The 16,229-nt window shown below is 41.3% G+C and overlaps 1 protein-coding gene across 1 annotated transcript in view; it reads right to left on the bottom strand.

The window, feature by feature from the left end:
- Positions 1 to 16,229, bottom strand: part of LOC306816052 (polyadenylate-binding protein-interacting protein 1-like) — a gene marked incomplete at both ends in the record, with an annotated part of 44,098 nt that overhangs the window by 13,228 nt on the left and 14,641 nt on the right. The window contains 1 exon segment of the mRNA XM_079332549.1: positions 15,171 to 15,340. Coding sequence (XP_079188675.1) covers positions 15,171 to 15,340 — 170 coding nt within the window.

Raw genomic sequence — 16,229 nt, 5'->3', positions numbered from 1 at the left:
TATCACAATTAGAAAACAAAGATCAACCACAGGAAAATTCTTTAAAGCCCTCTTTACCTAATTCGGAACCTTCTGTCCCTAAATTAAAAGAGAAACTAGAAATACCTCAAGAAACTACTAATTTTAAAGATCCCCCGAAATATACAGACTTAGAAACTTCTGAACAACCTGCTACAAACTTGCCACTGTATCCATCTCCGTCAGCCTTGCCTTCTGAGCATACTAATTTAGAAAATCATCCTTCTCTAGTGCAGACAGAGAAACCTGTAGCACCTTCTTACAATATGCCTTTTTCTCCAAATAATCCGTTCCTGCACCCAACACCTATTCCTGCTCAGTATTTTCCTGGCTGTTTTAACCCATTTTTCCAACCTTGTAACCCTACACCATCTCCTAATCCTTCTATTCACACTGGGAGGGAGGAGCCACACCCCGAAGGAGCAGGAGCAGGAGCAGGGGGAGGGGGAGGGAAAGCATGTGTCTCAGTTACACAGCCACAGACTGCAGAGGCACAGAACCAATTAACCCCTAACGTACCAGCTAACCCTGAACCTGACCGTATTTTGGATTCAGCCCCGGTTCATTATGTAGGTAAAAATAATGGTAAAAGAAGCTACCAACCATTATCATACCAAGACCGAAAGGAGATTTGCAAATTACAACGCAAGTTTGGAACGCAAAGTGAAATATTTAAGGGCATTATGAGAGCAATTTTTACATCAAATGAACTAGTCCCGCATGATTTAAAGGACCTTTTCAGGTGTTTGCTAACCCCAGCTGAATATGAATTATGGTCTAATATTTGGAAACGTTCCTTAAGCAGTCTTTTAATAGAGCTTCACCAAAATCCTGAACATTCCAAAGATTCTGATAATAATGAACTTACATTAAATCATTTATGTGGGGAGGGGGAAATACAGTGCCCTGAAAAGCAAACTCGATTATTGTCTAAATTTATTTTGGATAAGGTTTGTGATGTAGCTGAAAAGGCCTTTATCAAATTGCCAACGGTTGAAGTAACTAGTAGTTATGTTAATATTAAACAATATTCTTCTGAGACATTTTTAAGCTTTGTAGATCACTTAAAGGCACAGGTGGAACGACAGGTGCATAATCCGGCCATGCAGGCAAAAATGATTAGAGAATTAGCAGAGAAAAACGCCAGTCAAGCTTGTCGGAGAGTTATCCTGAGTCTGCCACTATACCCAGAACCAACCCTGGCACAGATGATAGAAGCCTGCACTCACAGAGCGGAGATGTTCAGTACTCCAGAGAGGACCCCAAGTCCAGCACCACCTGAGCCTTCAGCACCTGAACCACCACAGATGAAGAAGCTGCAGATGTCATCAGAGCAGCTGAAAAACATCACCTGTTTCCAGTGTCAGCAGCAAGGACATATTGCTAGAGACTGTCCTCAGGACAGGAAACAGAAGAAATTCAACAAACAAAAAAACTAGAATTAAGGCGCGGGCCTGCTATAAACGCCATAACGCACCAGGATATAAATTCTGCAGGCTATACTCTAGCAAAAGACTCTCCCTTAAAAATAAAGGGGGAGGAGGGGATGGACAATGTGGGTATAACAGATAATGTAAATGTTAAATGTTCTCTTGACCAAGTCAGGCAGTCTTGTGGCCGTGTTAAACTCCAGACTACCAAAGGTTTTCATTTCAGATCTGCTGAGTGGACTATCATCCTGGTGGACGTTTCGAGCCCCCTAATTGATATGATGGTTTGCCACACAGAGCGTGAGTATTTTGTTGTGGGAGACTGCTACAAACTGTAACTTCTTCCTATTGTATCAATAAGAAGTAGCTAGGTCTAGCATATGAGACAAGCACGAGGATCAAAAGAGTGGCTCTTTGCCTTTTCTTTATTGCATGGGTGGTAGCAGGGCAAAAAAGGAAGCGCATCTCAGGTCTTGGCTTTTTCTAGGAAAGGGTCAGGGAGGGGATTTCTGGCTGTCTGCCAATAGGATAGGGACAGGAGGGACAGGTAAGACATTCCTTATACCTCTGGTATTGGATTACAACATCTCACCGTTTTTTGTTTAATTAAGTGAGGGCAAGATATTAAATTTATTTTGATTGGAATTATGATTTTGACCAACATTTGTAATTGGTGGGAGCATTAGATTGCTCTATGATTTGCATTTCTATGCGATTGACTTCAGAGATAGAAGGAATGATACTAGTAGCTTTGAACACTAAGTGACGTGGGATCCGGAATGCCATTATTACAAGGAAAATAATAACAAAGAATAACAAAATTGTTTTAACAATAGAAGTCCACCACCCTGAGAACCCCCAGCCTTTAAACAGTTCATTGAACCAATTTTCTGATTTTTCTTAACAAGAAGACAACTTTGAAGGGGTTCTTTCTGGGGTTGAGTGGAGGGTAGGTTTTCTCTAAAAGGAAAAAAAAAACATTTTAAAAACACATTAAAAGTCTCTGTCTGATGGAAGGTCCTTCTTTATGAAGAATTTTCCTCTTTTTTCCGGCGGCGTCTTCTTTTTGAAGCAATGGCAACTTGCTTCTCACCTTCTTCTGCTGGAGCTGGATTTTTTTGGAACAAAAGGTTTTACCCACTTTTTGGGGATCTACTGAGGGCCTGAGGGAGTAGATACGCACGCATAACCCCTTCCCCAGGTTACTAGCTTATAGGGACCTTTGGTTTGAACAGGGCTTTACAGAGCTTTTGCTGTGGAGACATCCACACAGTGGAACTGCTCTGTCTATCCAGGACCTGTTTGAGCATCTGGTGGGCACGCTCAATCACAGCTTGACCTGTGGGGGAGTAGAGGATGCCAGTTTTATTTTCCACTCCCCACTGCTGGAAAAACTCTAGGAACTCCTTGGATATGTATGCTGGGCCATTATCTGTTTTGATTTCCCTAGGGATCCCCAGCACTGAAAAGGCTTGCACTAGGTGTTGTTTAGCATGAACAGCCCTTTTCTCCTGGAGCTGCAAGGGTGTCTGCCATACGGTTCCCTTCTGTGATCTCACCTGGCAAATCCATGTGTGACCTCACATGCATCACATAGAAGGGATGCTCTCTGTGTGAAACCAAATAGATTAGTTTTGAGACCAGCCTAAAGAGCTGCTCATTATCGATGTCTTTAAGCACTGCCTCCTCCACTCTGGACACTACCCCAGCAACATAAGCTGAATCTGTTACCAGATTAAGAGGCTCTGAAAACTTCTAAAAGGTTCTCACCGCTGCAGCCAGTTCAGCTATTTGGAATGTCCCCTCCACAAACTCAACAACAGCTTCCCAATGCTAAGTCTGGGGATTTCTCCAAGTCATCACCGACTTATGAGAGGCCCCTGATGCATCTGTGAACACTGTGAGTGCCTCAAGTGGTCTCCGGCTCCTCTTCTCATGAGGGATGAGGTGGAATTCCTCATTGAACAACTTATGAGCTGAGCGGTGGACTGATATCTGTCCACTGTAGCTATCCAGAGATATCTGGAGGCTGGCATTGCTTTGTAGCAGATGTTCAAACATCCCTTTTGTCAACCTTTCAGAAGAGTTCCTCCCTTCCTCAGAAAGTTTTACCGGAAGGTGGATGCATGCAAAGTCACAACCAGCTAGTTCATGCAGCCTCATTCTTGCCTTTTGAATCAACTGAGCCATCAGCTCCTGTGGTTGTGTAATAGTTTTGGATCTTTGGTGGGAGAGGAAGACCCATTCTATGATTAAGAGTGAATCTTTCTGCCCCTTAATTCACTGGAACATTAGACCATGCAGGTGTGGAAGTTTCCCCAAAACAATGAATTTGAAAGGCAACTCAGGCTGATAGCGGTGAGCCTGCCTCTCTGCTAATGCACAAATAATTTCCAATTTCTGTGGGACAATAGTCCGTGCAATAATTTCCAAGCCCAGATACTTCCAAGGTGGCATCTTTTGAATTTTGTTTTCCTGCAATTGAAATCCAGAAGAGGTTAAAACTTTAACCACTAGGTCAAGTGTGTTTTGGAGTATTAAGGTGTTGGCAGCACACACTAATACATCATCTAAATATTCCAAGATATTATGTGACAGGAATTTTTTCTTTCATAATCATAGGAGCTATTTCAATTTCTAAGGGTGTGTGTGCTGTGTCTCCCTCAACGAAATTACTCACTCTCCATTTCCATGTGAAATACTGTCATGTCTAATACGCTGCTTGACAGGTCCACTGTTACAATTGTCCAGACAGTAGACTTGAAATGAAAACTTTTGGTAGTCTCCAGCCTGACACGGCCACAAGGCTGCTGGACCTGGTTAATAGAACATTTGACATTTAATTCGTTTTGTATACCCACACCTTTTATCCCATCCCCCCCCCTTTGTTTTTAAGAGAGAGGCTTTTTCCACAGTAGTACTCGCTGCATTTGTGTCATAGCACTGAATGTTAAAAGCGAGCTGGTGCTTTCTGCTTTTTTTTTTTTTTTTTTTTTTTTTTTTCTGGTTAAGAGGGCAGTCCCCAGCAAAATGTCCTTGCTTTTTACACTGGAAGCAGGTGACATTCTGCAGCTGTTCAGGTGACACTGGGTGCTTCCTCGCTTGTGGTGCTTCAGCTGCTGCAGGCTTGGATGGTGCTGGCCTGGGATTTCTGGATCATGGACTTGCCTCTCAATCTGTGAGCGAAGTCTATCTACGAACTGCAAAAAAATCTCAGAAGCATATTGTTTAACATCAATATAATCTTTGGAATTTACAAGGCTTTGGTGAATTTCTGTTAAAAGAACCATTAAAGAACATTTCCAAATATTAAACCACAAATCATATTCTGAGGGAGTTAGCAAGCACTTGAAAAGGTCCTTCAATTCATGGGGTACTAATTCATTTGAGGTAAAAGTTGCTTTCATCATGCCCTTAAAAATTTCACTTTCATGGCCAAAATTTTTCTATGATTTAAAAAATTTTTTTTTCTTATCATGGTAAGACAAAGGTTGAGAAAGTTTATTACCATTTTTCTTCTACCCATATAAACTACGGGAGTAACGGAGGGTATATAATATTCCAAGTTTTGAGCTTTAGGGCTAGGTGTATCTTTATCTATCAGCCTAGGAGGCAATGCAGTTTCTCCCTCTGGAGGGACAGAGTCCCTGCTGTTAACCGAATTTTTTTTTTCCTTGACTGTCTGTAGCCTCCGGGCACTCAGTCTGGCACTCGCTGTAATCAGAAGGGTTAGAAGCTGTAACTTGAGCCGGGAAGAAGCGACTAGCCAAACCTGTTGGTGTAGAGTTATACGGTAGCAGGAACGGGTCAGGAGGGTATGGGGGGAAGGGGGCAGGGAAGGGGATTGAGGAGGACAAAAGGTTAAGAGATGAAGAAATTGAAGCGTGGTTGCCACCATTAGAAACGTGGTCCCCCCCGTGAGACAAAGGAAAGTTTCTCGCCGAACTATTCTGAGGTAAACTGAGGGAAAGAGACGGGAACAGAGAATCCTGTAGCAGGCTGTTCAAAATTTTCAGAACTTGGGTATGTGGAGGGGAGTGGCTTAGTATTTTCTGGTTTTTCTGGTTTTTCACTATTTCCAGGGACAGGGGATTTTGGAGGAGAGGAGGGAGGATGGTTTAAAGAATTTGTTTGTGGCTGTCTTTTATTTTCGGTTTCCAATAAGCATTTGCGTACTTGTAAAAATATTGGAAGAAATACAGCAGCTATAGAGTCAAATTTTTGTACTTTAGATGTTAATAATGTTCCCACATTATCCCAAAATGAAATTGAATTTATATTTTGTAATTTGCAGTCTGGAATTTTAGAAAACAGCCAGAAAACAAAATACTTTAACCGCTTTTTAGAAACTGTAATTTTTTCAGCATGCAAAATTCCTTGAATTTGAGAAAAAACACTCTTTTGATATGCAGTTAACTCAGCGCCCATTGTTGTTTCAAAGAGAGCTGCACAACGCCTCTCACTTCCACTCACACCCCACAACACACACGACTCTGTCCTGCCGGCCATGCCGAGCCTGGGGGAACCCTGCAGCCTTGCACTGCTTTCGGGGGGTTTCCCAGTCACTGCACAATGCCTGAGCCGTGAGCAGCTGCGTTCCGAACGAGTTTTTCTTGCGGTTTCCGCGGAAACTGGGGAGGAGCCGCCCCGCTGAAATCGCGGCTGCTGCTGAGGCGCTCCAGGCTGCTAGCCCGCCCTGGCGTCGCGCCCGCCACCAGTCTGCATGGGGGAACCCCCCCTCCCCTTTCCTAGGGGCACTGGGGTTCACGCCTCCCACGAGGGACTTTACCTGTCCTGCAGACCTGGCTGTTGTGTGGTTCGTGAAAGCTGCCTGTCTTCGAGCCGACTTAGTTCGGCGCTAAAGCAAGCTACCGGCTCTGTCCTCCTGCCTGGGGCTGTATAAACACAGCTACCAAGCACAGAGGTAGTTGATCGAACGAACAAGCGGAAAATCCTGAAACTGGGATTCCAGCTATCTGTGGGTTCTTAATACAAGCCCCAAAGTTGAGTCGCCAACTGCTACAAACTGTAACTTCTTCCTATTGTATCAATAAGAAGTAGCTAGGTCTAGCATATGAGACAAGCACGAGGATCAAAAGAGTGGCTCTTTGCCTTTATTGCATGGTGGTAGCAGGGCAAAAGAGGAAGTGCATCTCAGATCTTGGCTTTTTCTAGGAAAGGGTCAGGGAGGGGATTTCTGGCTGTCTGCCAATAGGATAGGGACAGGAGGGACAGGTAAGACATTCCTTATACCTCTGGTATCGGATTACAACAGGAGACACAGCACACACACCTTTAGAACTTGAGATAGCTCCTATGATCATAAAGGGGAAAATATCCAGTGTTATCATATTAGCACGATGCTCTCAACCACCTTTCTATTTGCATGAGGGGCAAGTTCTGGCCCAAGCTTTTCCTATTCCAGCAGATATCACAGCAGATGATAAGTCACTAGAGGTTTACTGGGCAGAGACGGTACGTGAAGAAAAGCCTTCCCTAGCATGCAACCTGACACATGGATCAGACCATCTACATGTGCAAGGTGTTCTGGACACAGGCTCAGATGTAACCATTATACCTGAAAAGATGTGGCCTTCACACTGGGAATTGCAGCCTGTGGCTGGGGAAATTCAGGGTATAGGAGGAGTTAAATTGGCTAAAATAGCAAAAAGCATTGTGCAGATTGAGGGACCGGACGGCAAATTGGCCAGTGTTCGTCCATTTGTAATTGATTACAAGTGTCCCTTGTGGGGAAGAGATGCCATGTCACAATGGGGAATTAAAATGATAATTCCAAAAACTCCTCAGGATTTTTAGAAGCGGCCACTGTGCAGTGCCAGGTCTAGAAGCTAACATGGCTAAATGATACACCTATCTGGACATCACAGTGGCCATTAAGAAAAGAAAGGTTACAGGCACTGGAAAAACTTGTAGAGGAGCAATTAGCAAAAAATCACATAGAAGAAACAACAAGCCCCTGGAATTCTCCAATCTTTGTAATAAAAAAACCAGGGAAAGACAAATGGAGATGATTACATGACCTCAGGGAAATAAATAAAGTAATTCAAGACATGGGATCTCCCCAACCTGGGATGCCTTCTCCAACTATGTTACCTAGAGATTGGCAATTGGCAGTATTAGACATCAAAGATTGTTTTTTCCAAATCCCATTACACCCTGAAGATGCTCCCAGGTTTGCATTCTCAGTACCATCATTGAACAGAGAGGCTCCAATGAAGAGATACCACTGGAAAGTGCTTCCACAGGGCATGAAGTGCAGTCCTGCTATTTGCCAGTGGTATGTAGCTTCATTGTTGTCTCCTGTGCGTGCACAGAGAAAAGAAGCAATAATATTACATTATATGGATGATGTGCTGGTGTGTGCTCCTGATAACTTCATACTCCAAAACACGCTTGACCTAGTGGTTAAAGTTTTAACCTCTACTGGATTTCAATTACAAGACGACAAGGTTCAAAGGATGTCGCCTTGGAAGTATCTGGGCCTAGAGATCACTGCCAGGACCATTGTTCCACAGAAATTAGAAATTAATGATAATCCCAAAACTCTAGCAGATCTCCACTCTTTGTGTGGTTCGTTGAACTGGGTAAGACCTTGGTTAGGCCTCACTACTGAGGACTTACAACCCCTTTTTAATTTATTGAAAGGGGAGAGAGAGCCGGTTTCTCCCAGGGAACTGAAACCTGAGGCAAAAGCTGCAATTGAAAAGGTACAGAAAGCTCTGTCTGAGAGGCAGGCTCACCGCTATCAGCCTGAACTGCCTTTAAATTTCATTGTTTTGGGGAAACTGCCACACTTACATGGTTTAATATTTCAGTGGATTGAGGGGCAGAGGGACTCACTCTTAATCATAGAATGGGTCTTCCTCTCCCACCAAAGATCCAAAACTATTACACAACCACAGGAGCTTATGGCTCAGTTGATTCAAAAAGCAAGAATGAGGCTGCGTGAACTGTCCGGTTGTGATTTCACATGCATACACCTGCCAGTTAAACTTTCTGGGGAGGGAAAGAATTCTCCTGAAAGGCTGACAAAAGAGATGTTTGAACATCTGCTACAAAGCAATGCCAGCCTCCAGATATCTCTGGATAGCTACAGTGGACAGATATCAGTCCACCGCTCAGCTCATAAGTTGTTTAATGAGGAATTCCACCTCATTCCTTGTGAGAAGAGGAGCAGGAGACCGCTCGAGGCACTCACAGTGTTCACAGATGCATCGGGGGCCTCTCATAAGTCGGTGATGACTTGGAGAAACCCACAGACTCAGCATTGGGAAGCTGATGTTGAATTTGTGGAGGGGTCACCCCAAATTGCAGAACTGGCTGCAGCTGTGAGAGCCTTTGAGAAGTTCTCAGAGCCTCTTAACCTGGTAACAGATTCAGCTTATGTTGCTGGGGTAGTGTCCAGGGCGGAGCAGGCAGTGCTTAAAGACATCAATAATGAGCAGCTCTTTAGGCTGCTGTCAAAACTAATCTATTTGGTTTCACACAGAGAGCATCCCTTCTATGTGATGCATGTGAGGTCATATGCGGATTTGCCAGGTGAGATCACAGAAGGGAACCGTATGGCAGACACTCTTGCAGCTCCAGCTGAAAAGGCATGCCTTCCTGACATCTTCCAACAGGCAAAGCTGAGCCACCAGCAATACCACCAGAATGTTCCAGGTTTGGTTCGTCAGTTCCAGCTAACACGGAGTCAGGCTAGAGCCATTGTGGCCACCTGCCCCAGCTGCCAGCTCCAGGCCATGCCATCGATGGGTACAGGGGTTAACCCTCGGGGCCTTGGCAGCTGTGAGGTGTGGCAAACAGACATCATACACATTCCTAGTTTTGGACGCCTCAAATATGTTCATGTGAGTATTGACACATATTCAGGTGCAGTTTATGCCTCCGCTCACGCAGGGGAAAAGGCAGCACATGCAAAACAACACCTAGTACAAGCCTTCTCAGTTTTGGGGATCCCTAGAGAAATAAAAACAGATAATGGCCCAGCATATACATCCAAGGAGTTCCTGGAATTCACACAGCAGTGGGGAGTAAATCATAAAACAGGCATCCCATACTCCCCTACAGGCCAAGCTGTGATCGAGCGCACACACCAGACACTCAAACAAGTTCTAGCTAGGCAAAGCAGTTCAACTGTGTGGATGTCTCCCCAGCAAAAGCTCTGTAAAGCTCTGTTTACAATCAATTTCTTGAATTGTTAATTTGAAAATATGAGTCCTCCTGTGGTCCGTCATTTTAACAGCAGTAAACAGTTTAAATTGTCTCAGCATCCACCAGTGTTGATTAGGGATCCAGAAACATGGAAAGCCAAGGGTCCCGATGAGCTAGTAACCTGGGGAAGGGGTTATGCATGTGTATCCACTCCCTCAGGCCCTCGGTGGATTCCCCAAAAGTGGGTAAAACCTTTTGTTCCAAAAACTCCAGCTACAGCAGAAGAGGATGAGAAGCAAGTAACAGTTGCTTCGAAAAGAAGACGCCGCAGAGGAAAAGAAAACAAAAATTTCATAAAGGAATACCCTTCAACAGAAAGAGACTTATGTTTTAAAATGTTTGTTTTTCCTTTTAGAAAAAAGCTACCCTCCAGTTAACACTGTGAAGAACCTCATCAAAGTTGTCTTCTTGTTAACAAGAATCAAAAGATTGGTTCAATGAACTGTTTAAAGGCTGGGGGTTCTCAGGGTGGTGAACTTCTATTGTTAAAACAATTTTGTTATTTTTGTTGTTATTTTCCTTGTAAAAATGGCATTTGGAATCTTACGTCATTTAATTTTTAAGGCCATTAATGGTATCATTCCTTCTACCTCAGTAGACAATCATATAGAGATGACAAATATAAAACAATATAACCCTCCCGCTTATTACAAATGGTGGGCAAAAAATAATTCGGATTAGAATTAGTTTAATACCATCCCCCTACTTAAAAAACAAAAAACGGGGAGATGCTGTAATGAGGTAAAGGGAATGATTCAGCATACCTATGTCCATCTCTTCCGGTTAGTCCCTGGTTCCCTGTCCTTCTTCCTGTCCTGTGACCTTCCCCTGTGACCTTGTAGCCCACCTAGAGTTCCCGTATTCTGAACCTAGACCCCCTGTGTCCTTACCCTATTGGCTGCCAGCCCAAGGCCACTCCCATTCCCCTCTCCCGGAGAGAATCTCCCTCTTTCCTGCCATACCATCGCCATGGAATAAACGTGAGACCTGAAAGAGCCTCTTTTGTATCCATTCTAATCCATGCAGATACTTTGTCTGATCTTAAGTAATTAGGAAAAAGATACAAAGTATTTTTGCAAACAGTAGCTGTTGCTAACACTCTGCCCAACATTTTTAAGCAAGCGAAGTTAAGTCATTCTTTCTTTCACCAAAATGCACAGGCACTTGTGCAGACCTTTCACCTTTCAAAAGATCAGGCAAAAGCAATTATAAGTGCCTGTCCTGACTGTCAATTAGTCCAACCTCCTGTCGACAGGAGGGGTCAATCCACGAGGATTGCAAAGCCTTAAATTATAGCAAATAGATATTACTAAATACCCATCTTTTAAGAAATTTAAAAACATCCATGTGTCAGGAAACACCTTTTCAAGTGCAGTTTATGCCTCCCTACATACAGGAAAAACAGCCAACCACTTGTGTCAACATTTTTTGCAAGCTTTTACTTCACTAAGTGTGCCTCAAGAAGTAAAGATAGATAAAGGCCCTGCATACACAGCCAAAAGGTTGTCTGATTTTTTAATAAATTAAAGTGTTCAACATACTTTTAGTATTCCTTATTCCCCCCCCCCCCCTTGACTCACTGACTCCAACATACCCCCATTCCAGTCTCCCTGTGCCAATGGGGGTGGAGAAGGTAGAGGTAGGAAAGGGAGGGAAGGTGTTTTTAAGGTCTTATTTTACTTCTCATTATCCTGCTCTGATTTTTGTTAGTAATAAATTAAATTCATATCTCTAATTCAAGCCTGTTTGGTTCATGTACAGCATTTGGTGAGTGATTTCCTCCTGGTCCTTTCCTCAACTCATGGACATTTATTATATTTTCTCTCCCCTGTCCAGATGTGGAGAGGAGGGAGAGAGAAGCTTTGGTGGGTGCCTGGCATTCAACCAGGGGCAATCCACTAATTTTGTCCATTCAAAAATGAATGTATGTAACAGTCTCTAAAGTCAATGCTGTCCTGGATAATTACAATGCTAGTATATGAGGAATAGCATAGGAAGCAACATACTTTGTGATGTAACTAGTAATAACACAGTACCAATAATTCACCTTTTCATACTGTACAAAAGATTGTGAAAAGTATCTCATGAGATCTCAGAAGAGCAAGCAGGAACGTGAAGAGGGAACTGCTAAAGAGCTGACATAATTAGTGATTCAAGACAAGGGTAACATACAAGATATCAGAATTCTCAACTGATCTACTTAATGTGAAAAAGATTTAAATATATCTACTGTAATGAAAAATCAAGCTAAAAATGATAACCACTTTTTCTTTACTTAGTGGACATAAATACACTGATAAGGTTTATAATTACATTCTCCCTCTTTCCACCATCCCTCCCTTAAGGAGGGGATATCCTTTACTTTCTGCCTTCAAAATGCCTCATTCTCTTCTCTACTGCAAAGCAACATGGATCTGTGAAAGATAAAAGCTCTAGATACAAACTGTGTAGAAAGACAGATATACATTGCTGAAAATCAAGTATTGACATTAATTTCACAACTTGTAAAGAATGTGTGGGGAAAAATTCAGATTTTCTAAAATTCTTTAAAGACCCGTGTTGTAGGAGTATACAACATAAGCTAATGAGGGACACATCAATATAACAGAAGAAAAACTGGAAAGGTTTCATATGATGTTTAATTAAGTAGAATATTTGCCCAGTGAATAATACTGAAGACAAAGTTAATATGACCCAGCAGAATATAGGGAAAAAATATGGATTTAAGGAAATGGTGGCAAACCATTATTACTCATAAGGATAAAGCCTTCAACAACCTTCTGAGTTGGGATTGGACCAGAGGAATTTCAGAGGTCTTTTCCAACCTAAATTATTCTATGATTCTAATGGTTTAGAGCTTATGAAGCCAAAGAATAAAAGCTAACAAGCATCTAACCTGCTAAATATTCTATTTCTCTAAATGAAATAAAAATTTACTGGGCAATTTCATTTTTTTTAGTAAAAGTTTTGTACAACTAACTATTTTGGTCCACAGAACTGACATTATTGTGCAAAAACTGCAGCTTAGTCACATACAGCACAACTAGTATCCCTTCCAACAACCTGTTTGAAAACTTTCCATACAAGTTGCAGGGGATGCAGCTGTTGTAGCTAGTAAAAGAAACTGCTCTTTCTGAAAGCCATCAGGTTGTTATGAGATCCTCATTTAGTAGAGAGGAAGGCATATTTCTCTCATCCTCACCTGATAAAAATTCACTCTTGGAGGAAATGTCCTTGTTCTGCAAGGGACTCCAATCCCATTTGGTATACTGGTGTCCTTGTAAACATACTCCTCTTCCCATTTTGTAATTTAAAGACTAACCACAGAGGCTAAACTCAGCATCACATTCATCTACTTCTACTAATTATGCAACTTCAAAGACATTCTAAGTTTTAGTAATTATGCCAGGGAACAGAACAAATTGGAGAGAAAAAAATAATAATTCAAACTTGTTTATATGTTGCATATTGCTAAATTAGGAGCAATAAATACTTAAAGCCTAATTAGATTTAGTCCAGTAACTTCTAGACATAAATCCCTCATGTTTCTCACTGGCAGATTTTAAGCTTTAACTAAGGAGATAGAACCACATACTGTATCAACTAAGTTTTGGGTTTTTATCTTCAGATTATACCTACTCAGCAAGTATACAATAGTTAATGCAAAATTAGGTATAAAGACTCTTACAGGTACAAACCTCATATGACATGAATAGGTGATTTAATTGGCACCTTAATGTTTGACTAAAAGTATAAACCCCACTAGTGAGGATGCTTAGCTTCCTTTTGGAAATTAGTTAAAGAAATAAAAGGAGGTGGAGGGGAAATTCCACCTAAGATAATACAAATATCACTCGTAAAACTATTAATTGAGATCATTATGCCCTTCTGATAGAGTCATATTATTCTCATATATCCATGCCAGAGAACGTCTGACATTTTCTACTGTCAATCCGAACCTAAATCTACTCACCAGTTCTACTGCAGATATCCACAACTTCCAATTGGATGGACAGCTGTATGTAAACAGAATCCCACAGAAATCTTCCCTCCCCAAAGTCCTGGTAAAGTTTTTCTGAAAAATCTAGTATGCCTTGGATGCTGTAGCCCTTAAAGTATATTCACAGGTAGCTGATAATTTTGAGTATCAGAACTAAATGGAGATTAAATAATCTAACAATCAAATGCTATATGGACACACATAGTAATTACAGTAATGTACAATCAAACAATGAATCAACCAACACATTACTTCTAAAACAATAAATGTTTAATAAATAGCAAAAAACAACATGAATTTTCAGATCTAAAAATTTCAGGAAACATTATAAATGAAAGCTAAGTATTACTTGTAAGAAAAACTGAATTTTCTCAAAACTGCTTTGTTTCAAATTTTAAAACTCATGGTGAAAAATCTGTGTAATAGTAAAGTGTGCTAAATTCCTTATTTTTTATTGCAGATGGACCCAGTTTACAAAACTAATTCAGCTATTAAAGTAAAAAAATCAAAACAAAACAAAACAAAAAACTCCCCAAAAAACCCAACAAAAACAAAGAAAAAAAATCCCCAAACTTGGTAATAGTGAAGGACTAACAAGTCTGAAACATCACTACTCTATCCTTAGTATACTCTGATTAGATTAGGGTTCCTACAACATACTTCCAAATAAATGTTCTAGGTTTTGCTACCATTTTAAGAGTTATTTTCATTAACAGATGAGTCACTTGTATTCATGACATATTTCTACAACATACCTGTTTTTGCAAAAAAAAGCAACATTGCTGGAATCAAAACTTTGTAATTATACATATGCACACTCATGCCATAGAAACCATGTAACGTACTGGGGCAAAGTAGTATTTTTCCCCCTAGATTATCCATTCACAGAAGCATGTTTGTACTGGCATTTGTCAATGGTTGTATATGATTATGGGCTTCTATTATTCAGGACAGTGATTTTATTCAGTAAGCTGGCAAAGCTGGTAACATCCAGATAACATCAATTTTACTGGTGAGAAAAAAACTCTTCAAAATTCCAAATCACCATGTTTAGCATTCAAATCAAGTATTTTTTCCTAAGTTATTCAAAATAAATTTCTTTCAATATAATTGTTTATTATCATTTTATTGTATTTGTAAAAGCAATAGTTCTCACCTACTTATGCAATCTGAATAAAAGGGCAGCTAAGTTTTTAATGAAAATGCAGTGTAGATATAACAGAGATAGCTGTGAAAAAGACAGCTTACGCTGATGTTGGGTGTAATCAATAAGGAATGTAGTTATCTGGAGCAAACTTCAAGCAAAATACTAAAGGCTCTCACAGTATAACATTCACTTATCACAACATTCTGACTGGAGGTTATCATCCAAATTTTTGAAATCTCTTCAGCAAATGCAGCATTCAAGTTATCTGATACACAAGATACATTGTAAAACTGAAGAGAAGCAAATTGGCATTTACTAAGAAGAGAAGGCTAACACTCACTGCAAAGTTCTGGTTATATCCTGATGGATAAAACTCAGGTGCTTTAACAGACAACTTTGATGTTACCACAGGAGCCACAGCCACCTGAGATTCAGACATTTCTGGTCCAGAATCAGGAACTGAAACTTTTTCTTGTGATCCAGATGGAATTCTTGCCTGTTGCAGGTGTTCTGAAAAGTTTTTGATAAATGGGTTTTGTTAATGTTTTTTCTTAGAAACCACTAAATTAGTATGTATTCACACAGAGTACACAAAAACAAATACATCTCTTTTTGGACTTTAAATATACTTTTACTTATACTATAAATATACTTTCCTCCAAGCTCAGAAGGGATGCATCCCAATAAAGAGGAAGTCAGGCAAAATTGCCAGAAGACACCTGCATGGATGAACAAGGAGCTCCTAGACAAACTCAAACACAAAAAGGAAGCCTACAGAGGGTAGAAGGGACAGGTAGCCTGAGAGGAAGGCAGATTGTCCGAGCAGCCAGGGATGAGGTTAGGAGAGCAAAAGCCCTGAGAGAATTAAAACTGGCCAGGGACATCAAAGGCAACAAGAAAAGCTTCTATAGGTATGTCCTACCTGACAAATTTCGTGGCCTTCTACAATAGGGTTACAGCAGTGGTGGATGAGGGAAGAGCAGCTAGTATCATCTACCTGGACTTGTGCAAAGCATTTGACACTGTCCCACACAAAATCCTTGTCTCTAAACTGCAGAGACATAGATTTGACAGATGGACCACTTGGTGGACAAAGAACTGGCTGGATGGTCGCACTCAGAGTTGTGGTCAACAGCTCAATGTTTAAGTGGAGACCGGTGACAAGTGACCTTCCCCAGGACCAGTGCTGTTTAACATCTTTGTTGGTGATATGGACAGCAGGATCAAGGGCACCCTCAGTAAGTTCGTTGATGACACAGAGCTGTGTGGTGTAGTCAACATGCTGGAGGGAAGGGATGCCATCCAGAGGGACCTGGAGAGTCATGAGAAATTGACTTATGGGAACCTCATGAAGGTCAACAAGGCCAAGTGCAAGGTCCTGCACCTGGGTTGGGGCAAT

This window comes from Erithacus rubecula (genome assembly GCF_903797595.1).
Source record: "Erithacus rubecula genome assembly, contig: scaffold_352_arrow_ctg1, whole genome shotgun sequence".
NCBI lineage: Eukaryota > Metazoa > Chordata > Aves > Passeriformes > Muscicapidae > Erithacus > Erithacus rubecula.
This window is presented reverse-complemented; position numbering and strand designations above follow the sequence as displayed.